Genomic DNA, 25,564 nt, shown 5'->3' with positions numbered 1-25,564 from the left:
TATGTGTATATCGCTCTATATATATATATAGTTGTTATATATGCATGTACAGTATACCGATTCCTTTTGTATATGTGTGTCTGTCTGTGTGTGTGTGTGAGTTTTCGCTTTAACATTAAATTGTATTTGTTTTTTGTTTTTTTTTATAATAATTTAAACTAATTCTCGCTTTGCACAAAAAATTTACACAATTTATTAATTTAATTTAGTTTTTTAATTAGGTTTTCGCTTTTTGTTGCTACTCATTGTATAATTATAATTTTTCTCTTAATTTTGTTGTTGTTTTGTTTATAATTATTGTTGTTGTTGGTTTTGTTGTTGTTCTTACTGCTTACGGCAAATTGGTTGTAAATATGTACAAATTTCCTTTTTACTTACAGACTAAAAATGTTTTTCATTTTTCGTTTTTTAAATCTTGCGTATTGTATATGATCTATGTATATAATATATATAAATATGCCCCTATGTGTGGTTGGTTTTTTTTTGTTTGTTTGTTTGTTGTTGTTGTTTTTTCTTTTTGTATATGTATAAATATTAAACACTAAAACGAACGCCAGCCTAAAAAACAATTCTTGCACTATACACAATTCTCAATTAATAAATAGTAATGCTGTTTTTGCTACTCTCAAGACTTAATCGGTTCGGTTTATCGAATCAATCATCGCTCATCGCTCATCTCTCATTGCTCATTGCTCATTGCTAATCCATCTTACTTTCTTCTTCTTCATCATCTTCATCATCTTCTTCTTACTTTGAACACCCTGTGATAAGGCTGTAAGGCGGCGGCGGCTGTTATTACAAGGCTCTGTGTTTACGCTAACTGTGCGTTACACTCTGTTAACAGTTCATGTTTTTAATATTACTGTTACGGCTGCTGTTATTCTTACTGGTTACTTAACTTCATCTTCTTTTTTTTGGACTGTTAACTTCAGTTGTTGGTTGCTTGGTGTTTTATTTGTTGTTGTTGGAGTTTCTTTGTTTTGGTATAGCACTTGTGGATATTTCGCTATTATATGGAAGTACAGCAATTGGAAGCAATCGACTGTTACTGTTACTCTGTTACTGCTACTGTTACTGCTAGTGTTACTGTCACTGTTACTGCTACTGTTAATTCTCTAGTGTTGTGTATTGCTTGTTGTGCGCGCGCGCGTTTATGCTATCGCCGCCGTTAAATAGTATAAGTCCATGAGGGTCTGCACATTGATGGGCAGACAGGAGAGTCGGTCGTGTGTATTGGAATCGAGAGCCAGCCAGGAGAGCGCATTGTAGCCCTCGAGGACAAAGCGCAGGACATCGGCCGTTAAGGTCGAGTCCAGGGGATGATCATTTGCCGACTGATGGGCATTGGTCGAGTTGAGTATATCGTCGGCTATCTGAATGTTGGGCACATGCAAATGCAATGCGGTCTTCAGGAAGACGGGACACACATCCTCCAGATGCGGACAGGCGGACCAGAACCAGGCGGGCATTCGACCCGTCGGCGCCGTCGATACCATATAACCCACCGAAATGGGCTGCTGATTGAGGGAGCCCACCTGCAATCGAAAAGGAGAAACAAGTCTTGAGTAAGTCAATCCAAATGGATAAAATGAGTTATTATGGGCTACGACGCACCTCCTCGACCTCCTGCGGTGGCGTGCATTTGAAATTGTTGCCGCCGGCGCTCTGCCAGCTGCGATTGTCCTCCATGCGTCCCGGGCTGCCGTGATTCGAGACGCGATCCATGTGAGCTGCTGTGCAAAAGGATAATCCGTGAGACAAACGATCAAAGCGAATGCAATTTAAATGCGATACTCACAGTCCCAGAAGAGGTCGCCGATATCGGCATCGCTGAAGTCCTCGTTGCCCTCCTCCTCGCCAAAGATGAAGTCGTCGTCCACCTGCGGCTCGTTCTGGAATTGTCGTGTGAAGGACTGCAAGAAAAAGTCGAGTCAAAATAACAATCAATAGGAATTATTAAAGGAGGTAATCGACAAAGGAACAACGGTAATCGTATATCGGTAAGCAAATCAATTAATCGATAAACCGATTAACCGATAATTAGCGAGTTCTTTCTTTCTACTTACAGCACAGACTGCACTCGTGGGAAAGACCAGAATGTGGGTACGGTAATCCACAAAGGAATAGTGGTTATCGTATATCGGTAAGCAAATCAATTAACCGATTATTTATCGATAATTGATAATCGATTTACCGATAAATACAGAGCTTTCTCTCTCTACTTACAGCACAGACTGCAAAATGTGTGTACGGAAATCGTCAAGGAGACAAGGGTAATCGAATACCGGTAAGCATATCAATTGTTAACCGATAAGTTATCGATTAACCGATAATTAAAGAGTTCTTTCCTTTTACTTACAGCACAGACAGGAAAGGCCCAAATGTGTGTACGATAAGCGACAAAGGATTATTGGTAATGGTATATCGGTAATCATATCAATTAACCGATAATTACAGAGTTCTTTCTTTAAACTTACAGCACAGACGGAACATGTGGGAAAGCCCGGAATATGTGTACGGTAATCGACAAGGAGACAATGCTAATCGGATATCGGAAGGCATATCAATTATTAACCGATTAGTTATCGGTTATTGATAATCGATTAACCGATTATTAAAGAGTTCTCTTTCTACCTACAGCACAGACAGGAAAGACCCGAATGCGTGTACATTAATCGACAGGGAGACAGCGGTAATCGTATATCGGTAAGCATATTAACCGATTAATCGATTAACCGATAATTGAAGAATTCGTTTGTTCTACTTACAGCACAGACAGCACTGGTGGGAAAGACCAGAATGTGTGTACAGGTGACATCCTGCGGCGTCGACAACGGATTCTGCATGGAGATCTGCGAGAAGCGCTCATCGGGCGTAAACTGATCGGGCATTACGCGCAGTTTGGCATCCGGTTCCAGTGTGACCAGACAGGCGGACAGAATGGTCGGCGGATACATGAGAGTGCACTGTTTGCACATGTCCTTGAACTGTTTGGAGGCCTTCTGGAGCTGTTGCTTGCTGAGCAGGTAGCTCCAGGACTTGAGCTCGCTATGGCCGATGCGTCCGATCCGTCCGATGACCAGACGCCACATCTGCGACGTCTGCGAGATGAGGCCCATGACGAAGTCCATGAGCTTGCGCAGGGCCACATAACGTGCTGGCGCCTTGCGTCTGCGCGCCCGATTCGGCACATCGATATTGATGCACACCTTCTCGAGCAGCTCGCCGCGCTCATCCGTCGCGGTGGCCAGCAGCCAGGACTGATCCTCGCTCAGGCAATAATTGCAATACATTACGGAATAACGCGTCTCGTTCTGGCCGTGCATGCTGCCGGCGGCGCGGGAGAAGTCCGTCTTGTCGTTCCGTTCGTGCATCGGCGCCAGGACAAAGGGCGCGGTGTACATCTTGTAGGCACGCCTGTTCGGTTCGTCCTTGGTCTTGAGAAACGCCTCCATGTTGGCGGCGGTGCCGAAGCCCGTCAGGCTCTTGACGGGCTGCGCGTGCACCAGATGCCGCCGGCACTGCGAGAATATATTGAGAGCCAGGCACTTGATCTCGTCCGAGAAGCGGCGCCGATTGCCGCACGGCCCCAGCTCCATGATGGATTCGAGCGAGATGATCTGGATGTTCATCTGGGCGCGCACAGAATCCGGCACGGCCTTCAGGAGCTCAGCATAGCAGCGCAGCAGCGCGATGAGCGCGAGTCGTTCCAGCTCAAAGCTGTCCGAGGCGAAGGTGAAGGGATTCACCACGTAAAGGACGATGGCCGACGGATTGATGTCCTCCAGCGTTTCGCCCATGCCCAGTGGATCACCCAGCACCAAAGCGGGCTTCGAATCGCCGCCCGCCTTGACATCCGCCTTGCTGTCCTGATCCTGGCCGGAGGAGCTGTTGTTGTTGCTGCTCTGCGTCGCGGGCGTCGGCTGCTCCGTGCCCGGCTCCAGCTTGATGACGGGCTCGGCATGCGACTGCGGATGCTCGGCAGCTGGAGGCGCCGCGCCAGGTGCCTTGGTCGAGTGAGTCGAGTGACTGCCACTGGCGGAGGCATCCGGCGGATTGAGCAGCGTCTTGTCGCCGGGCACACGGCTCAGATACGGCGCCAGCTGATAGAGAAAGGCCACGGCATAGCGTCGGATCTGCTCGGCCAGGGGCGCATGATCCAGGGTGCGCAACCAGTCGTCCAGAGGAGTCAACGGTGCCTCCCGATCGGTGCCCACCTGCAGGACACCCTCCCAGCCACGGATGGGCGTGTGCCGGCCCAGCTTGCACATCTCGTAGGTGCTGCTCAGCTCACGGAAATAGGTGCGCGTGCTCGCCGCGACATGCTCGTTATCCGGACACACGACCACGTAGACCACGTCCCGAGCATACGAATAGGGCTCCAGGAGGAACTTGTCCCAATAGTGAATGGAATGCGGCGCGACCGAAATCCAATCCTTCTCGTAACCGACAACAACTGAGGGTATGGGCTGTGGCTCGCATTGGCCGGAGGCGCGTCCGGCCAGACGATGGAATTGGCGCCAGGTAAGCGGACCGCTGACCGTATTGTAGGAGCTGGCATCCTTGGAGCCGGCGGCGCCGCCGCGCGACTTGCAATGGAAGGCGCTCTGCAGCATCGGCTGGATGGCGTTCATCGTGCGGACGATCTCCTTGTTGCTCCGGGTGAAACCGACGGGCAGATAGGGCCACTTGTGGACCGTGAGGCGACTGCTGCCCAGCACGAGGAGCTTCTGGCGCAGGGCGGGCGCCGCCTGGAATGCCGTCAGCTGATGCGATTGCTGCTGGTGAGGATTATGCGGATGCTGCTGCTGGTGAGGATTGTGTGGATGCTGGTGAGGATTGTGTGGATGCTGGTGAGGATTATGCGGATGCTGATGATGATTGTTGTGTCCGAATTCGAGCATATTTATGTCCATGCGCTGGCTCTCGAAGGCGAGCCGTGCCTGCTCCAGCGCCAGGCTGACCACGTCGTGCGCATCCGTAAACTCCAACACGTTCGCAATCGACGCCAGCGAAGCGTTGTTGTTCTGGCCAAAGAGCCGGCGCTGCCGGGACATGCGACGGCGATGTGATTGCAGCGCGCGGTGCACCGAGCTGCTCGAGGTCTGGATAATCGAGCACTGATCCAGCAGCAGATCGAATATCGCATGCGCCAGCTGCTCCAGCTGCTGCTGCTGCTGCTGGGACGTTGTCGTGGTCGTCGTCGTTAGCTTCTCCAGCTCCTTGCCAGACGACGACGACTCGTTGCCCGGCTTATTGTTGCTGCTGTTGCCCTTGCGGCACAAACTCTGAATAAGACTCAGGAGCGTGGGCTGCTTGTGCCTGGCCGGATCGTCCACGATCCCGGTAATCTCCAGCTCATCCTCGTAGAAGAGTCCGGCGCGATGCGACAGCCGACGATTGACGACGGCGCTAAAGCCGCACGTGCACTCCACAGGATCGTCGTCCACATAGCCCGTTATGTGCGGATTGCTGCTGGGCGGAGTGCACGACGAGGAGCTGGAGCCGCCGTTCGGCCCGTGGCCATGGTGCACGGAGCCAGCTCCGGACAGCGCAGCGCAGCCAGGCGACGAGTCCAGCCCACCGCCAAAGGCACTTATCATGCGCATGCCTCCGCCTCCGCCTCCAAATGGATTATAGGGCGTGGCCACCGGATGATGATGACGCTGCGCCGGAAAGGGATTAAAGCTGCTGCCGGGCAACGGGACATAGAGACCCGAGTCGGCGCCGCGTATGTTGCCAATCTTCTGGGTATCCGCATTGCAGACGCAGACGCTGCTGCTGTCGAAATTATGATCCCGGAACACATTCAGCGCCGTATCGTACAGCAATATATTGACCAGCACCGAGTTGACCTCCGGCAACTCCTGAAGGAGACTCATCGCGGCGGCAGCTGCTGCTGCGGCAGCAGAGGAACCGGTTGAGCTGCCGCCGGCTCCGCCGGAATATTGCATCATGGCCAGCTTGGAGCCATCGCCAGCGGGCATCATCCCGGCATTCGCTCCTCCTGCGCCCGCTCCTCCTGCGCCCGCACTCATCGGCCCGAACATGACGTGATGGACACTCTGCGGCGTATGCGGATGACCCGGCGGCTCCTGCGAATTGTACTGCTTGTTAAGGTACTGCGAGGAGGATGTGGATGTCGCCGGACTGGCCGCCGCCAGCTCGTACGGATACGGCGGCGGCGGATGCGTCGGCGTCTGCCGCATTCCGCCCAGATGCATCGGACTGCTGCGCGGAAAGGGCACCACGCCCACGCCCGGCGACGGAATGGGCGACATGCCCGCCGCCGCCCGCTGCATCAGCTGCTGCATGGAGCTGCCGGGCGGCGCCTGCGGACAGTTGAGCTGATTCAGTAGCAACTGGCTGCCGCCGCTGCTCAGCGGCTGCGGCACCGTCGTTCCCGTCCCCGTCGTCGAAGGCGACGGCATCGCTGCATTCATCGGCGTCCTCGGTCCCGCGGAGAGCAGCTCGTGCAGCTGCTGATGCTTATGTTGCTGCTGCTGCTGCTGCTGGAGCTGGAGCTGCTGCTGCTGTTGGTGTTGCTGCTGGAGCTGCTGATGCTGCTGGATGCGCTGCTGGAGCTGTTGGTGCTTCTGGAGTTGCTGCTGCTGCTGCTGCGCGGCGGCCGCCTTGGCGAGGGTTGCGGCCCGTGACTTCTGGCTGTGGCTCCAGGTGGGATTGTAGTAACAGTTGGCGGGCATCTGGAGCGGCGGCTGCGTCTGGCTGGGCAGATTGGTGAGCGGAGCGTAGCGCGAGGAGCCGACGAATTTCTCCTGCTGCGGCGGCCTGTACACATAGCTCCAGTCGTCGATAGGCTCCTCGACGGGGCTGCCCAGCTCCACGCTGTACTCCTGCTTCACCATCTTGAGGACCACGCCCACGCCCAGACCGACGCCCAGGCCCACATTTGTGTTGTTGGTGTCCACGCTCAGATCGGTCATCACGACATCCGTTTGGCAGGGACTCGAGTTGGGATGCTGTTGCTCGTGCGACGGCGGCGTGGGAAACATTTTGGTTAGATCCTCCGCCTGGATGCTGCCCGCACCGGAACTGGCCACGACGGCGGCAACGACGGCGCTGGCCACCGCCGTGCTCCGTTTGAGCTCGTCGATCGTGTTGCTGACGGCGCTGCAGCCGCCATTCGAGGGATTGTTGGAGTCGGGCGGCGTATGGATCTGGACGCTGCTGCACTCGTCGTTGGAGCTCGTCTCGAACAGCTGCTCGAGATCGTTGAGTGAGGGATTGAGGCCTTCGGCGGTGAATAGATTGTTGCCAGCGCTGCTGCTGCCGCTGCCCGCGGTGCTCGTCGATTTGGATTCCTTGCACGGCGAATGCAGGCCCGGCTCCGTTTTAATGTCCAGGCCCTGGAAGAAACTGCTGCCAGTTGTTGTCGCAGCGATGCTGCCGCCTCCGCCTCCTCCACCGAGGAGCGCATTGTCCGCCTCATCCGATGCGCTGCCGTAGGCTCCTCCTCCTCCTCCGGCTATGCCCACCAGCCCGCCGCTGCCGCCGGAGCTGCCTTCGCCGGCAGCTCCTATGCCTTCGATGGAGAGCAGCGGGCCGTAGACGGAGCCGGGCGAGGGCATCAGCGGCTTGAAGTGCGTATGGCCCTCGTACAGGTTCTTGGCGTAACGTGGTCGCCGCTGTTTGGCGGACTCGTTCAGCTTGGGCCGCTTCACGGGCAGATTGTCCCTGCGAACCAGGAGAGAGAGAGAGGGATTAGTTGGAAGCAGGAGGAGAGATTGAGAGATCGAGCACTCACCAGGTCTCCTGAAAGCTAAAGTCGTAGACATCCTTGAGCCATTCCTCGTCGTAGACGCTGTCCCCATCCTTGAGCGTCAGCTGCGGCGGCTTGTACAGATTGAACAGAGTTGTCACCGCTTCCATTGCGCTGCTCGCCAGCGGCACCTGCTGCTGCCCCTGCCCCTGCTGCTGCTGCGAATGTTGGGTGATTCGTGGAGCCAGGCCGGGCTCCTGCTTGATGGCCAGCACCTGCGGCGCCTGCTGAATCTGCATCTCCAGCTTCTTTACGCTAATCGTACCGCATTGTGTGGCACCTCCTGCTCCTGCTCCCGCTCCTGCCCCTGTCGCAGCTGTCGTTGTTGCCGGCGTGGGCGTGGCAGGCTGCTGCTGTGGCACACTGCCAGGCGCGGCAGACCCCCCGCCTCCTCCGGCGTTGCCATGCTCCGCATAGGTGGGCGGCTCGACGCTGGGCGTCTGATGGACATACGGCGAGGCGGTTATACTCTTGTTGTCGTGCTGATCCGTCGGCGTTGGCGCCGGCGTATTCTTGTCCAGCAGATGATCGATCGGCGTCGGCGGCTGCTGCAGATTCGAAACGGATGTCGGCGCATGTGGACTCATATTGAGCAGCTGCAGCGGGGGAAACATTAGCATTATATAATATTTGATAAAAAATATTTGGACAGTCGTCACTTGGACTCACTTGCTCAGCGGGCGGCACCGAGGTTGGCTGCGAGTGCGCCGAATTGGAGAGCGGATGCGGCGAGGGCGCAGGGGTTGCGGGCGAACCCACCGACGAGGAGGCGGCGGCGGCGGCGGCGACCGTTGGCATTGACGACGGATCGCCCAGCGAGTTGCGTGAATATGTTGAGGCGCCTCCGCCTCCGGCTTGGCAGGGCGTGCTGCTGTTGTTGCCAACGTTGAGATGTCTGTGCGGAGAGCGGGAAGAGAGTGAGAGAGAGAGGTGTAAAAGAAAATATTATGATTAGTTTCAAGTTTGTTGCGATTACCTTGCCAAGCGGGACATGCTTGTCGGTTATGTACAATATTAAAAACAACTACGAATTATTTATGGCTAATATTCTAAATAGTTAATCGATTAATCGAAAACGAGAGTAAAAATGGTAAGCAAAAATATAAACACCACATCCAAGAGACAGAGAGAGAGAGAGAGAGAGAGAGAGAGAGCGAGCAAGAGCAGGAGCGAGCGAGCGAGCGAGAGAGCGCAGAGAGCAGTTCCAACTCAAAAACCAAAACAAACCGAAAAAAAAACCTTTGCAGATGCCGAAAAAAAAAATATATACATACTTATGCAAATGCACTGGTTATTTACAGCAATATATATATATGTATATGTTCAGTTGTATGTGTGTGTGTTATTATGACGGGCAGCTACAATCGATAGCACGCGCTCCGATTAACGATTAAATGAGCAAATAATCGCAGACTGAGCGCGCCTGCGTGAATGGCAAATATAACTGTATCTCAGTTTGTTAACAATGTGTGTGTGTGTGTGTGTGTGTGTGTGTGTGTAGATTAATTTGCTGTTGCTGTTGTTGTTATTGTTGTTGCTACACCATGAACCGCAAGTTTAGAGAATAGAAAATAATTGTTATTGTGGTGGAGGTGAATATGTTGCTGTCGTTGGCTGCGGGGAAGGAGCTGCGAATGTGGCGCGCCGTTGCAGCTTAGTATATGTACGAGTAGGTATGTGCGTGTATGTGTGTAAGTGTGTGTTTGACTTTCGAAATAGGTTTAAGAAATACTTAAAATAACCAACCAACAAAATCAAAAACATAATGTTAAGAAGTTAACAGAGCGTGTTGTGTTGTTGTTGCTGTTGTTGATGGCAGAAAGAGAGCGATAAAAAGAGCGCATGGAAATAACAGAATATAAACAACTTAAGGGAGCGTGTGTGTGTGTGTGTGTGGGGGGGGGGGGGGGGGAGGAAGGGAATATGCATATGTGTGTGAGTGAAATTTAGAGCGTATTAAAAATTGATAGAAAAATCCAAAGGAAATTAAAACATATGGCAACACTCCACACACACACACACATACATATATACACACAAACACACACGGCTGAACAGCGACACAAACCTTTGTTTTGGTATATTGGTGTCTGTTGTTGTTGTTGTAGAGGAAGTTGTGTTGTTGTTGTTGTTGTAGTTGTAGTTAGGTTTAAGCGCGGTCTGAGTATTGAGTAGAAAACGCTGGTGAAACGGCACAATTTGTCGCTTGAGGCCAACAGCAGTGTGGGAGGAGTAGTAGGAGTAAGAGGAGGTGATGCAGTTGCTGGCAAAGTAGCCAACACTGGAACTGGAACTGGAATGATGCGTCGCTGCTGCTGCCCGTTGATGCTGCTGCTGCTGCTGCTGCTGCTGCTGCTGCTGCTGTTGTTGTTGTTGTTGTTGGTAAAGCTGAAACGTTGATTTGCTGCTGCTGCTGCTGGCGACGCCGATCGCAGCACGCAGCGCTGGCGAGCCAATGCCGCCGCTGCTGCCGCTCTGCTGGCGCTTGCCGCTGCCGACGCCGCCGCTGCTGCTACTGCTGCTGCCAGTGCTGCTGCATTGTGCGCTGAAATTTGGTGGGTTTTCGTGTTAAACTTTAAACTCAACTTTCAACACATTTTCAGGAGCGCGTGGTGAGTTTAAGTTAGACATTTCTCTTTTGCTTTGCTGTAAGCGTATTTAAATCGATAACACATGCAACGCTTATCGATAAACACACACACACAGTTAATAAATGTTAAAAAAAAAAACTATCTATATATATATATATATTAGAGCTGAGTTGCTGCAAACTGTTTTCTAGGCATGCCTTTAAAGCGGTTTCTCTTTTTCTATGGCTAACAAATTCATCGCAAAAATCACACATACTCCAAGAAAAGATAAAAAAAAAAAAAAAAGAAAATAAATAACAACAATGGAGAGCACACAACTCGCTGTGTGCGGTGCAACAGAGGGAGAGAGAGAGAGCGAACGAGAGAGAACAAGAGGCTTAAGAAATACAAGTGGAGCAGGAGGAGCAGTTGAGAGAGCGTAACAAGTGTGAGTGAGGGAGAGAGAGGGAGAGCGAGAGAGAGAGGCACTTACTTGGTGCATATGCAGGGCGCCTTTTGCATTGGATCCACAAAGTTCCAGAGCTTTTGACGCTTCTGCTGCTGCTGCTGTTGGATTTGCTGCTGCACGTGCTGCTTGGAATCCGTTTGCTTATTCTCCTCCTCCTCTGCCGCTGCTGCGGCTGCTGCTGCTGCCGCTGCCGCCGCTGCTGCATCGACATGCAGCGTATTCATGATGCAATCCTGCCAGGCACGCTCCGGCATTTCGATGGCCGCCGTGGCGGGAATATGAGTATTATTTGTATTGAAGGTGAAGCCCGATGTGGGCCGCTGATCGTAGTAGGGCTGAAACGTTAGACGCTCCAAGGCGCTGATCGCTTGCGTTGTCGCTTTCCTTGAGTCCTTCGCTGCCGCTGCCGCTGCCGCCGCTGCTGCTGCTTGCGTCGCTGCTGGCATCGCTGCTGCTGCTGCGACAGGTGCTGCTGCTGCTGCTGCCGCTGCCTGATCGTTAGCCTTGTGCAGCTCGGCAAACTCCATGTGCTCCATGTCGTCCAGATCCGTGACTAGTACATAATTCGTGGGATGATACATCTTATGACCACCTGCACAAGCAAGACACAACAAAACGAATAAATAAATATATATATATATATAGGAGGAGGAGGAGGGGGAGGGGGAGCACTCACCCGATACCACCTCAACGACGGGTGGCACATCCGTGTTGTCCTTATTGCACAGCGGAAAAAACGAGGCCCAATCCTCGAGTATCTTTTCGGCCATGGGATCGCTGGCCTTGTAGCTGTTGCCGGTGAGTATTGCCGCAATTCCAAACGGCGCCAGCATCACTTTGCGCGCCTGCGTTGGCGTTGGCGTCGCTGCCGCCGCCGCCGCCGCCGGCTTCTCGTCCAGCAATGGTGAACCGGCCGGCAAGGAGGTTGTGCTGCCATTTGAATCCGGCTGCTGGCCACGTGCCGTGCCCGACGTCTGACCACTGGCTGCGGCAAAGGCAGCCGCCGCCTCCGCCAGGTGCTCCTTGGTCAAAGGTCGCACGGCGGGATGCTCGCGCAGATCTATCGAGGCGCAGACCGTGTCGCCATGCACAAAGAACGTGAACGAGAAGGACAAGTGCTGCGAGCTGAAAGAGAGAGAAAACAGTTAACATTTTGTAGCCAATCCTCTCAAGAAATAGATTGGAAATGTGCCTGGAAGAACGATGCGACCGCACAGGCTGCAATGCGGCCGCACAGAGTTCCAGTCTGCAAGTATTTAATCTGGGATGCACGCCAGGACGCCCAACGGAATCGACTCTCAGCAATTGGGCGCCATTTGTGGAGCAAGTGCATCCCCTGCTCTAAAAACAAATCCCTTTGGGACTCACCTGCGCCCGAACAGACGATCGCTGGAAGTGCACGGCTGCACAAACCATTTGCCGAAGCGTACAATGTCCTTGGTCAGCACAAATCTGCAAGAGGCAAGGATAGGATTAGCGAGGGATTCAAATTGTCAGGTGATTCGTTTACCTCTCCATGAGATTGTGCAGCGCCTTGAAGAGCAGCGAACGGCACTCGTAGGTCAGCTCGCCCTTCCAAGTGCCGTTCCAGAGCGATTGATTGGCTGGAAATGAACAGAAAGATGAAAGACCGTTAGATGAATCAGGTAAGTTTGATTAAATAGAATACAAAACAAATATATTATAATAAATAATTCTAGAAGAATCGAACTTTAATTGCATTCGCGTAAGAAAATCAATTTCCTTTCAACTTTGCTTGACTTTTGCACTGTGCAACACTGTTATTTACTGTACATTGAGTATAAACATGTAGATATGATTGATATTATACTATTATAATAAATAATTCTAGAAGAATCGAACTTTAATTCCATGCGCGTAATAAAGTCATTATCGTTTAAAGCGCGACTTTGTTCCACTGTGCAACACTGTTCTTCACTGTATATTGAGTATATAAATATGACTCTTCGCCATGTTTGCATTAAAATCCAATATATACAAGGAATTACCTCATTCTAATCAAACGTCAGCACATTAAAGCTTCTACAGCCCTTTCAATTAAATTCACAATTAGTTTTACTTAAAGACTTAAAATTAAATATCAAGAAGACAAGTTGAAAAAGTTGACAACCTTTTAATATAAAAGCTTTCAAATACCCATTTCAATTTATTTAAACCCTATTTTAGCTTCGAAAATGAAGCTAAAAATAAGTATTTAGACTTAATTTCATTTACTTTACACAGTTAATTGCGCTTAAAGTTCAAAAGCTTAGTATTCAAACGCTATTCAACACTATCTCACTCAGTGTGCTGCTCAACACTGGAAAGCCTATTCCATTCGATTCCATTGTAAACACAGCTTGAAGCACTCGCTGCTACTTCCTTGAAATCAGTTTCTCATAAAAAAGTTAATTGGAAACGTTCCAGTTTTGTTTATTTACATTTGAAAACGTTCCATTTACAGATTATGAGTGGAACGCATTCAAAAGGCGGAAAATAACTGAGTAGCAAGAAACGGACGCGTGCTTCTCACATATGCACATATACACACATGTGTGTTTGTGTGTGTGTTTTAGGTGACAACACATAAACAATGAGCAATAACAACAACAACAACAACAGAACAACAGCAGCAAGAAGAACGCAAAACATTCAACGACGCGCTGCAAATTTAGGCAGCAAAATTTAAGCGACGCGCGCTTCGAGAATTTTTCAAAAAGGCCACTTAATTTGTTATTGTTTTGCGACGCACGCAGCCCAATGACAAACGCGACAGAGAGAGAGAGAGAGAGAGAGAGAGAGAGAGAGAGAGAGAGAGAGAGAGAGAGCGCGGCAAAGAGGGAGGCTGGATTAAGAGAGGGCGAGAGTGAGCGTAGACACATAAGTGTTATTCACAGCTAGTGCAAGCAGCGAAGACGAATAGGAGAATATGTAAATGCAAGAGAAGGAAAAGAAACCATGAAAACATGAAGAAGAAGAAAAAAACGGTCCCCAGCAGCAGCAGGCCAAAAGGCAGGCAAATCAAAAGCGGAAGCGCAAACAAAATGCCACTTTAAAACAAAACAACAAATCGCCTATTTACTATGCGGCAACGAACGAGCAGAGCGAGGGGGGAAGAGTCGAGTAATTTTTTGGAAAATTCCAAGCATCTCACACACACACACGTATTTGCACAAGCGACGCCAGACACCTACACACGCAGCAGCGTTGGCGACAGCGACGGCGACTGCGACGTCATCGACAATTACAGGGCGCAGCAGCAGCGCCGGTTCACCCTCTGCATGGGGAAAAACACACACACACACACACACACGCAAGAGGAAAAAATAATAAGCAAAAGAAAGAGGCCAGCCAGAGGCGCAGACAAGGCAACACCAACAAATGTTGCAAAGATAATTACGTAAAGGTAAACAACATTATAAATAACAAAACACAAGCAAAAGAGAAGAGCAGCAGCGCGGCGGGCCACTCACTCTCGCACTCAAAAGCAAAGAGTGCTGCGAGCAGGCCGGCGAGTGAGCGTGAGAGTGAGTGAAAAACGTATAAAAGCAGCGAGTACCGCCGACGTTGGCAGCAAAACAATGCAGCGCACAGAGGCAGAGGCAGCGGCAGTGGCAGTGGCAGCAGCAGAGGCAGTGGCGTAGGCTGGGCTTTGGATATTTATGCTGTTGGTGGGTTTTTGTTGTTGTTGTTGTTGCTGCTGCTGCTGCTGTTACAAGCCTGCTTGTGTATTTCATTGTTTGTAAGTGTGTGTGTGTGTGTGTGTGTACCTTCTTTCAATGAGATCAGCGTAAATTTTTACCAGAGGGCAATGTACGATTATGTGTGTGTGTGTGTGAATATGTGTTTAAGGCATGTGCATGTGTGTGTGTGTGACTGTTAGTTTTGCCGCCGCCCAGTCGGGGGCCATAGCCGAAACCCACAGCAAATGTCAAAAGCCCGCACCAGCACGGACACATAGAGAAAGAGAGAGCGCGACAGAGAGAGAGAGAGAGGGAAAGAACGCAAAAGGGTAGCAACAAAACTGCTGCAGCTTCAGAGCTTCAAACAAAAGAGTCGAGTCGCTACGAAGCAGAAAAGGAACGCAACAAACAAAAATTAAAAAATCCCAAGCCTACAAAAATCTACAACAAAATACAATACAAAACAGAAATTGCCGACGCGCCGCTCTTTAGCCGGACTTGGACTTCGTCTGCAGGCGGCGCCGAATCTCATTCCCGGCCATAACAGGAATATGACGACGGCTGCTCAATGCAAATTCCAAATACACACACACATACACATACATCAATACAGACGGACAGACAGACAGACAGACGACAGACATACCTACTATGTATCTGTGTTTTTTTGTAGCACGTGTGGTTTGTGCACATGTTGCTGCCGACAGCGACTCACGCAGCGCGACAAAGATAGAAATGAAGAGCGCAGCAGAGAGATAGACAGAGAGAGAGGGAGAGAGCGAAAGAGTGGGTGAGAGTCCGTAACAGAGTGCCTGTATCTGTGTACTAAATATGCGCAAACATTCGCTGTTGCTGCCCGCTCATAAGTGAGTGAGTGAGTAAATGAGTGAATGAGTAAGCGAGCGAGTGACTGTTGTTTGGGCAAAAGTGCCGCTAGTTTTTTAAAGCATGCACTCGTTCGCTCGGGCGCTCTCCCACACACACGCACACACACACACAAGGTGAGAGAGCCTTTCGCTGTTGTTGTTTGTGCTTGAAACGCTATTTTAGGTTAAAAATTTGCTACCACAGCAAAAGAGGCGAATAAAAATGACGTGCAAACGGGCCAACAATGACAAACGTGCGAATGCATGTGTGTGTTTGTGTGTGTGCGTGTGTGTGGGTAATTACAATGCCTTGATATAATTTTACAAGCGTACGCCACAATTTCACAACAATAAAGTGTGTAATTTGAAAACTTTGCGTGTGCAACGTGCAACAAACGGTAGGTGGTGAAATGGAAAATCAAATACAACATTTGCTGTTGTATTTATTTATTTAATCAAGGTCAATAATCTATGGCTCAGCGACGGAACGGGCGCTGTGCTGAGCACACATTGAAAATTGGTTAATAAGCACAATAACAACAACAACAACAACGGCGACAGCAGCAGCAGCACGTAAAGCAGCGGCAAAACGGAGCGAATGCAAAATTTTGCAACAACAAAGCGCATTGTAATTAAGCTTAAAAACCAGTTTCAAAAACGCGCACAAAAGAGAACAAACGAAAAGAGCGCACAATCACACACACACTCACACACACATACACCCATACACATGCATTAGCGCTGTGAGCTCATAATTATTAGCCCCAATTGTGGAGCGCGCTCACACAAATAGAGCGAACGAGCTAGAGGGAGAGATAAACACACACGCACACGCACACACACACACACGCACACGTAGAATGTCAAAGCAGCAACAAAGTGACAGCTGTTTATGGTAAAATGAACAACACGGACAGCAACAGCAATGACAACAAGTAGCGACAAGTTATTCGATAATATCTAATCATGTTTCTCGCATATACAGGCTGAATATCAAGGGATTGTTAATTTCGGGCTCATATTGTTCTAGGCAACCGTTATAAACAAAATTGGAAAGCGAAAAGCACTCTCGGCAAGTGTTGAAAAGAGACGCACTCAATAATGAGCCGCTGGCGGTGTGTGTGTGTGTCTATGTGTGTGTGTGTGTGTACAATGTAGTGACGTCTGTTTTTTGCGGCCCAAAAGCAACAAAAGCTGTGGCAAGTTGTACAACAACAACAACAGCAGCAAATATAGCAATATCATTACTTTGGCTCTGTTGCTGCTGCGTTGCCACTTTTCACTGGGCAGCAGCAGCAGCAGCAGGCACTTACGACGGACGGCACGGCGCGGCGCGTCTGTGTCTCGTCTCTCTGGTTTCATTCACACGCACATACACACATATATACACACTCAAACATTATACTACATTCACATTCGCACACAGCTGCAAAGAAAGCGCACAGCTTTTTGTTTGTTGTTTGCGGCAAAGTAAAAGGCTATAAAAAGAAAAGAGAATTCGCACACACACACACACACACACACACACAAACGCGCACATCGAGACAATGTAATGTCAATGCAATTAGTCAATGTCCTTGTCATTAAAGAAAAGAAAAAAAAAACAGCGCGCCGTTGACGTCGGGGTCGTCAACAATTTCACCACAGCAGCAACAGCAGCGGCAGCGCATTCAACTCTAACGCCGGCGTCATCGTCGGCAGCAGCAGCTAACTGTAAAAGTCGAATGGCCGCAATATGACGTCGAGCAATCAAACGGGGTGGGCTAACTACGTTACGATTACGATTACGCTTACGATTACATTTAACGTTGACGTATGCTTTAGCAGTGGAATTTGCCACTAGAGGGAGACACCAAAAAATTTAAAGAGATAGCCTGATAATTTGTGGTACCAGATAGCGGGCATGTGTGCGAAGCAAAAGGCAAAATTAAATAAAAAATATATTAGCCACACCGCAAAAACTACTGATAAGAGCCAAACAGCAGCAGCAGCAGCGGCAGCGGCAGCAGTGGGGGCAGCCAGCAGTAGCAGTGGGAACAGTTCGAGGCCGTCAACGTTTGCGAGTGCGAAGAAACAACCCCTTAAAAGCAGCTGCAGAATCGCCAAGGCGGCCGAGGTAAATACCAAGAGAGAGGGAGAGAGAGAGCGAGAGGGAGAGCGCTTGAAAGAGCGTGAGTGCGCCCACCATAAAGAGAGCCGAAACGAAACAAAAACATTGCAAATGACACAGGTGACGTTTCAAGCGTGGGCTGACCACAGCGCTGTGGGCGGCATGAAGGGGGAGGGGGGAAGGCAGAAATCGACGTCGTTCTGCTGCTGCTGCTGCTGTTGCTGCTGACAGACGATGAGCGCGCCATGTGAATGATGTGTTGGAGAAACAACAGCTACAAAGCACACACACACACACCTACACACGTACATTTATTTGATAAACGCGAGCGAGCGCGCTTTTTGAGTGTGTGTGTGTGTTGTCTGTGTGTATTGTTTTGGTTTGTCTCATGGGTACAACAAATTTTTTGCTGCGCTGCACGCGCTGCGGCCTTGAAGTTTTATTAAATTTATAAAAAGCTCATAATGTAACGGACGTTCTCAACATTTTGCATTACTTATGCATCTACTGTACACACACACACACACACACACACACACACATGTATATATCTATGTGTACTGTTTCTACTGACTGATGATAAATGCACAGTTAAAACTGTTAGAGCTGGGCACATAAATATTTTTTAGTAGTTGCCTTTTGTGATGTTATTGAACACTAAAATGGGGTGTTGGTAAATTCCATTCGAAAGTGTGAACAATTGGTTGAAATCGAAAGTTTATTGGTTTATCATTTAAAAATCTCTACATAAATTCATTGGAAACACGCCTATTTTCACCCAAACACGTGACAAATATTCGGTCAACTGAACACTAAAGTGGAGTGTTGGTAAATTCCTTTCGAAATTGGTTGAAATCGAATGTTTATTGATTTTTTGTATGAAAAATCTCGTCAAGGAAAGGTCAAGCTTTACAAAAGAGGTCAACTTTTTTTGAATTTATAAAATTGCTTTGGTAAACTTGCAGTCGCGGAAGAACAATTATATCTACATAAAAAGATGTGTTTTGAAGATTTACAAGAATCCACCCCAGCGTATGGAAAATAGGTGAGAATCGGATTTGAAATGTGATTTCTAAGCAAATCTTCTTATAACTATAATTATTGGTTTTCTTTGAACTTACCAGCTATTTTGAGGAGCTCCGCATCGACGAGCTCACTGAGATCCGGCTCCTCGCCATACCAGAAGATCCAGAGCTCCTTGGCGGCGGCCAGCGATAGAGGCGGGTGGACAGTGGTCGATGTGGTAATCTCAAAGTTTAAGGCATTCGGATCGGTGTTGTCCTGCTTGGTGGATTGAACGCGCCGCCAAACGCACAGCATATCCGCCTGCATGCATCGTGAATAGGAGCGCAAGATCGGATCGGCGAGTGGATCGCTTGACGCATTCGGCCGTTCGCCATTAACGAACTTGCGCCATTTAATTCCACACAAATCAGTCTGTTGAAGGTAGGTAGAGAGAGAGAGAGAGAGAGAGGGAGGAGAGTGTTAGTTGACTTGTTGTTATCATTTATTGCTTCATTATAATAATATCGAGCCCGATAAGAGCGCGACCAGAGATATATTACGAAATACATATAGTATATTCATGCCATTGCACAATCGATAGGTTGGCCAAGTGTTTGCATATTGCCAAGCCACAATAGCTATTCGATAGAATTAACTGTTCCTTCAACTAACTTTTGTTCAAATTAACTTCACTTGACTAACCGAATTAAGTTAAATGCTGAAGCGATAAGAAAACAGACAAGCAGCTGTTTGTATCTTTGTTTACATTTTGACAGCTGCTTTATTTGCTTTATTGCGTAAAAATATTGATTAATATTATTTTACTAAAAGTAAAAGGCTTCTGAGTCACGGTTAGGTAAATTTCTGGCCACCCGTTTACAGTAAAAAACAGCTGATTTTGGCCATTGCCCGCGCACGCAGTGTTGGTTAACGTGTAAAAGTGACATGGAAAAAGTCAAGACATATAACTGTAACTTCTCCGGATCGTTAAGTTTAGTTAGCGGCATCTGACATGGACATTAAAAATGGAAACATAAATCCCACTTTTTAGGGCTAGATTGGTTTCTTCCAGAAATCTCGATTCCCTCGCAACGGTATATGCTATGACTTAGGAGGTGTCTTCTTCTGCTTAGTATTAACGTTCACTCTATTGAATATTTACTGTATTTAAGCATTTGCATTTAACTAAACCAACTCCCACATTTTGTTTACAGACCCTACGCAACGATTTCCAGCAAAAAGCTCGCCATACAAATGAAAACAACTGTGTATGGCAGTGTTGCAAAATGCGGCACACACACACACACACACACACGCACATTCCACACAGTCACCGATGCTGCACTTGTAACAGAAACAGAAACAGAAATAACAAAAACGAAAGGCTTAACGCGAAGCTCAAAACATGAGAAGAGCCCAAAGCAGAAGACGACGGTGAATAAAAGAAAACCTAAGCAACAACAACAACAAATGAAAAATGAGAGAGAGAAAAAAAGACTGAAGAAAAAACTGGCTAGGGTCGTGTCTTTGGCTCGTCATTGGCGGCTTCCGTTGCGAGTTGTAGCTTTGGAACAAGTTGTCGTACTAGTTGTTGTTGTTTTTGCTGCTGTTGTTGTTGCTGTGGCAAGCACAAATCAATGGCCAAAGACAACACAGCACAAAAGAGCCTCAAGCAGAATACAAATTCAAAAAACTGCGCACAAACACACAGACAATAACAAAAAATGGCCAAATAACTGCACCTCACACACACACACGCACGCACACAAACGCGCGCGCAGACAGAGCAGCCGCGGCAACAATAACAACAACAACAGCGCAAGCAAGCAAAAGGTATTCCCCAAACCACGAATGGCTGCCGACAACGACGACGAGCGTCGCCCCCAACATCATCAACAGCAACAACTACAGCAAAAGCAAAAGCAACACAACAACAGTTCGTTGCGTTCCACATTCTTCCCTTGATTTTCGTATTTCGTTTTGGGCATCGCGATTTGTGTTTTCATTTTTCGCTCTCGTTTTTATGCTACTCGCTACTTCGCTACTTTGTTGTTGTGCGCGTGTGTGTGTGTAAGTTATTTACATACATATGCATGTATTGGCAGTTACTTTTGGCTGTGAAATCGCATTCATATCTTTTCCCTTACTACTGTCTAATCAAAATAATTTAGCATCTGGACGTTTTTCAACATTGTCAACAGCAGCAACAACAAATTACGTTCAGGTCGCTGTCTTTTATCTGCCGACGTCAGCGTCGTCTCGTTGCACACTCTCGCAAACACACACACACACACGCATACACATGTGTATCTTTGCAATTTTCATGCTCAATCGACACTCTGCATGCGCTGGCGGCTACGCTGCCTTGCGCTCGTTCCTAGCCTGTGGGCCACACAATATCTTGGTGCGCCTTTCTCTCACACACGCACACACACACACACATGTACGCTCTCTGCATGTGCTTGTTATCATTCTTCTGACACGCTTTGCTAGTGTTTGTTCACGCGCGCGTGCCTCCCAAGTTCAAGCTGACTTCTTTTGCTTTTATTTTATCTCTCTAATTGGGTCCGCTGCCAAAGCAAATTCTCTCTCTCTCTCTCTCTTTGCCGCTCTCGTTGGACTTTACTCGCTCAGAGAAAGTTTTGCGCGTTTGTTATTGTTTCGTTATTTCGCATAGCGTTCGTTGGCGCGTCGGCCTCTGTCGCTGTCGCTGCCTCTGCCAGCGCTGCTGCTTCTTCTGCTTTTTACAACGTTATGGGCCGACGGCGGGCGTGTGCAGCACGTTGACTTGTCTACGCTGGCGTCGACGTCGACGACGCGCTCAAGCGACAATTTGAGCTTTTCTTAAGCGTTTAACTCGTGTCTTTTACTGTTACCGTTGTCTTGTCTCTGAGCGAAATTCATTAAAGAAATATGCCACTGGCAGCGCCGCTTTTATGTGAAAAAAAAAGAAACGGCGCGAGCCGGCGGCCAACTAGACGCCGCAGAAGAACCTGTTATGGCCGGCCACAGTTGTCGCATACATGTATACACATACTCGCACGCATACTCATACACAAACCTACACACACACATAATACATTTTTATTGTTGCTGCCTTTGCTTTTCTTTTCTTTGACTTGTTTTGTATCTATGCATAGTTCCGCTTTTGTGCGTGAAAATAACGTTATATAGCGCGCCTGTGAGAGTGAGAGAGCACGCAAACGAGTGAGAGACTTAATCAATGGCCACACTGGCCGTGTGTCTATCGATAAACAGCTGTCGATCGGCGTGTGGGCGGGCGGGCAAACAACCTGAAGCACCCTGTGCTGCATTGTCACTGACCTAGATCTAAGCAATTGGCAAAGAACGGAAATGGCAAAATGGAAAGAGAGTGTAATAGGGTAGGGAGGAAGGGAGGGAGGGGAGGGGGGCGTATAGCACTTACCAAGGCATAAAAGTTTGTATGGCAGTCCTCCAAACTTGCGCCGTTTGTCTGGTGATTTTGATGCGTCATAGTTCTTGGCTTATTATATTTGCACAACAGCAGCACCTCATTTTCTCAAGATGTATGTATGGGATATTGTGTGGGAAATTTTATAAAATATATATGCACACATATATATGTATATTTATATATATGTTAAGTATTTTGTATGTTGTTGCACATTTGCTTTGATTGGATTTTTTGCTGCTCTTGTTGTTGATGTTGTTGTTGTTGTATTGATTCTTCTTATATGACAATAGATACAGTGAGAGAGAGACATACACATACACATACACACGGACACAGGCACGTACACAGAGACACAAATTGCGTTGCTCTTTGTTGTTGTTGTTGTAATTATTATTTTGAGTGCACTTTTATTTTTGCTGTTGATTTTGCAGCTGTTGCAGTTTGCAGCTACTTGAAATTTTTGGCGTTTAATCGCAGAACAAAAACGCACATTTGCAATTAATTATAACACGTATTTTTTATTAATTTTAATTCTTTTAATATTTTATGTATTTTCTATCTATTTTGAATGCACTCAGCACACACACAAATACGCATTCTGCGGCACTTTTTCATTTTTCGTTGTTTTGCTGTTGTGTGTGTGCGTGTTATTATTTACTGCACTGAAAGAGAGAGAGACATGAAGATTATTGCTATTTATATTGTTGTTGTTGTTGTTGCATATATCGTTTAGTGCGCGCGTTTCCGAACCGAAAAACACGTTCAGTTAAATCAATTTCGAAATCAGCAACATCATCGCCGTCAAGTTTATAGCAGAGCGCGAGCGAACGAGCGTGAGAGAGACTTGGCCTGCGAATTGCACTCACAACAGACACACACACACACACATACACACTCGCATACGACAATGAAAAACAATTTTGTATTTTTAACGTTTTTGTCTTATTGTTTTTTATGAGGTCTACTGCTACTTATTTGTTGCTGCCTCTGCTGCGCTCTCTCACACACACAGGCACGTAAATGTGCGGCAATTACAAGGGTGGACGGCCGCAGCAGCACACACGTTCATCTATGCTCCACTCTCTGACGCTCTCTCACTTCATGGAGCTGAACCACTGTCCATTCATTCGACACTGAGCGCCGCATGACGGGAGTGCGAGCGTTTTGGTCGAGGCACACACACACACACAGACACACAATAAAAATTGACTTTTTCAAGGCGCGCATTCGACGTGACGAGAACGACAACGACTGGGCTACTTCTATGTGTTCGTGCGTGTGTTGTGTGTCAGCGAAAGAGCGAACGAGTCACACACATGCATGCATACATATAAACACCGACGCACGACGATGAAAGTCGTCGAGTTTTCGTTAATCGTTGATGTAGACAAAAAAAAAAAAAGAAAAAACTAATATAGGTAGTTTTTTAGCTACAGTTTATACAAAGTAAATACGTATTCTTTTTTTTATATATGTATATTTTTTAAATGCGTCGTTTTTTAACCGTCTGTTGCAGCTGGTCGCTTATAACGGTGCCTTGCTGTTGCGACGTTTGCAAAAAAATGCATTTTAAAATACATTTTTCTGTATACATTTTTGGTATTTCGATTTTTCACAATACAAGTTGTAAGTTATTTGCGGTTTGCGTGTTGCGACTCTTTCTGCCCGTCTCGCGCACTCTCTTCGCAACAGAGGTAGGAAGCAGCAGCAGGCAGATGAGTAATAGTAAATTGTAATGAGCTTGTGCTTAAAAAGGAGCTCACAAACACACATGCACACGCACACACGTACACAGAGTGTTGACAGCGACGGGAGATTCGATTGAATTATTGTTAATCAATTTGTATCGAGAAGTTGCACCTTGCACTGCCTTCTGTGCCGCGTTAAGTATATATTCTTTTTAATTTATTACTCAATAATATGTGTGCCTACATATATATAAATATATATTTTGCGTTTTTCTCGCTTTTCGCACAACACCAAATGACGAGTCAGAAAATTTTAAACCGACTGCGAGACCGTTTCTGCTGCTGCTGCTGCTTCTGGCTGGCAACGACAACGACAACGACGACGCGACATCGCCACACACAATGGAAATTTCGCTCGTCTAGCTTTGCTTTTGGGTTGAGTAGTTGCCAGAAGAGAGCAACAACTACGAGCAGCAGCGAGTAGCGAGCAACAGCAGCAGCCCACTCAAAAGCAGATTTGTGAGTTCTCTCTCTGAACGAATAGCGGCGTTTTACTCATTTTGCAAGTGAGCGTCAGGCAGAGAGATTGCGAGAGCGTGAGAGAACCGCGCGTCCAAACAAGTTTGTTTTCTAGAGTATGTGTGTACATGTTTATTAAACGGCCGCTCACTCTCTCTCTCTCTCTGTCTTGCTGTCTCTTTTGTGCATCGCCCTCTACTTGAATGCTGCCTGCTTAGGGATGCAACTTTTTCAAAACCGGAGAATAACCAGATCGATTTGCTCGACTGTGGCGCAGACAAAATGGCCAGTTGGTCGTTTTGGCGAATGAACCATGCCTACGGTTTTTTCCGTTTGTAGTGGGAGGAGTTGCGGCGGGTGTCAATGATCTGCCGCAATGGATTAAAATCAGACAAAAATTTCAAAGAATCAGAATTCAAATCTGTGTGCTTCATGTTTTATGCACTATACAACACTATGCACACACATATACATCTATATGCATATAGAGTGCGAAACGTGATACATAGACAGCATTCCTCTCGCATTCACACGCACACACACACACACACACACACACTCGCACAACCATGGCAAACGCACCTATGTGTGGATATACATACACTCACTCACTCACACATTTACATTTAGCAGTGACGCGAGCAACCACTTTCGTAGGTTTTCTTTCAAATGTGTGGTACACATATCTTTTTTTTTATATAAATATATATACATATGTTAAATTCTGCCAAGTGGCCGTTTAAAGTTCTCGATTTTTTTCATTTTGTATGTTACTATTTTATTTTTTACACAGAAAGTCGCGGCTTTCCTCTGTTCCTTTCGTTTGCATACATATATAAATATATGCGCACTCACACATACGCACTGCACGGCACTCATCACACACACACACACGCACACACAAAATGATCCCCTTCTCAGCGGCAAGCATTCCAATTATTAATGCTATTGCGGAAATATTTAAATGCAGTTATGTATATAATATAATGTATGTAATTATGCTGGATTGTTAAACGGCCCCACTTTTATTTATGTATATTAATTTTAATGTGCTTCACTCATGGCTCTGCCTCTTTCTCGCACGACACACATACGTGCATATGTATGCGGACGTACGTATGTATGTATGTACATATTTTTCGCATTTCTTTGGCTTTTTATCATTTACATTTCTTGTATGCTGTGCCAACTTTCTATTCACATTCTGATGAAACATGCACTTCTTACGACTAACCGGCGCGTTACTTCGTCTGCGTCTCTTGTACGTACACACTTGGCGGTTTTGCAGCAATTTTAAATTTAATTAAAATTCACGGAGCAAAATTTTTCCAGCAAACTGCCGTTTTCTTTGCGTTTCTACGTCCGAACGTCGCGACGGAGTGTTGGCAAGCGCCACGGTTAAGCGTTGCATTTGGTTGGTATTCAGCTGTTTGCCATC

General features: G+C 47.7%; 1 protein-coding gene and 1 non-coding gene across 4 annotated transcripts; both read right to left on the bottom strand.

The window, feature by feature from the left end:
- Nucleotides 1-279: 279 nt before the first annotated feature.
- Nucleotides 280-25,524, bottom strand: skd (mediator complex subunit skuld). Of its 3 annotated transcripts, none has more exons than XM_064687858.1 (13): nucleotides 25,396-25,524; nucleotides 21,911-22,581; nucleotides 18,600-18,915; nucleotides 12,330-12,423; nucleotides 12,188-12,271; nucleotides 11,496-11,944; nucleotides 10,844-11,411; nucleotides 8,450-8,675; nucleotides 7,766-8,376; nucleotides 2,769-7,695; nucleotides 1,799-1,913; nucleotides 1,615-1,733; nucleotides 280-1,535 (listed from the first exon to the last, which is right to left on the bottom strand). In XM_064687858.1, the coding sequence occupies exons 2-13, from the start codon at nucleotides 21,977-21,979 to the stop codon at nucleotides 1,152-1,154; spliced, it is 7,962 nt and encodes a 2,653-aa protein (XP_064543928.1). In that variant the 5' UTR covers nucleotides 21,980-22,581; nucleotides 25,396-25,524; the 3' UTR covers nucleotides 280-1,151. The 3 variants fall into 3 exon arrangements, with proteins under 3 accessions (XP_064543928.1, XP_064543918.1, XP_064543936.1); XM_064687848.1 differs by having other exon boundaries at nucleotides 25,295-25,506; XM_064687866.1 differs by having other exon boundaries at nucleotides 1,615-1,730; nucleotides 25,295-25,505.
- LOC135432481 (small Cajal body-specific RNA PsiU6-40) lies at nucleotides 12,003-12,157 on the bottom strand. Its single transcript, XR_010436911.1, has one exon. It is a non-coding gene; the product is annotated as a small Cajal body-specific RNA PsiU6-40 (non-coding RNA).
- Nucleotides 25,525-25,564: the final 40 nt, after the last annotated feature.

The sequence above is a fragment of the Drosophila montana genome, unplaced genomic scaffold (genome assembly GCF_035044405.1).
Source record: "Drosophila montana isolate Dmon_TW-CO22-7 unplaced genomic scaffold, ASM3504440v1 contig_1455_1, whole genome shotgun sequence".
Taxonomy (NCBI): Eukaryota; Metazoa; Arthropoda; class Insecta; order Diptera; family Drosophilidae; genus Drosophila; species Drosophila montana.
The sequence above is the reverse complement of the archived record's forward strand: the minus strand, read 5'-3'. Positions and strand labels throughout refer to the sequence as shown.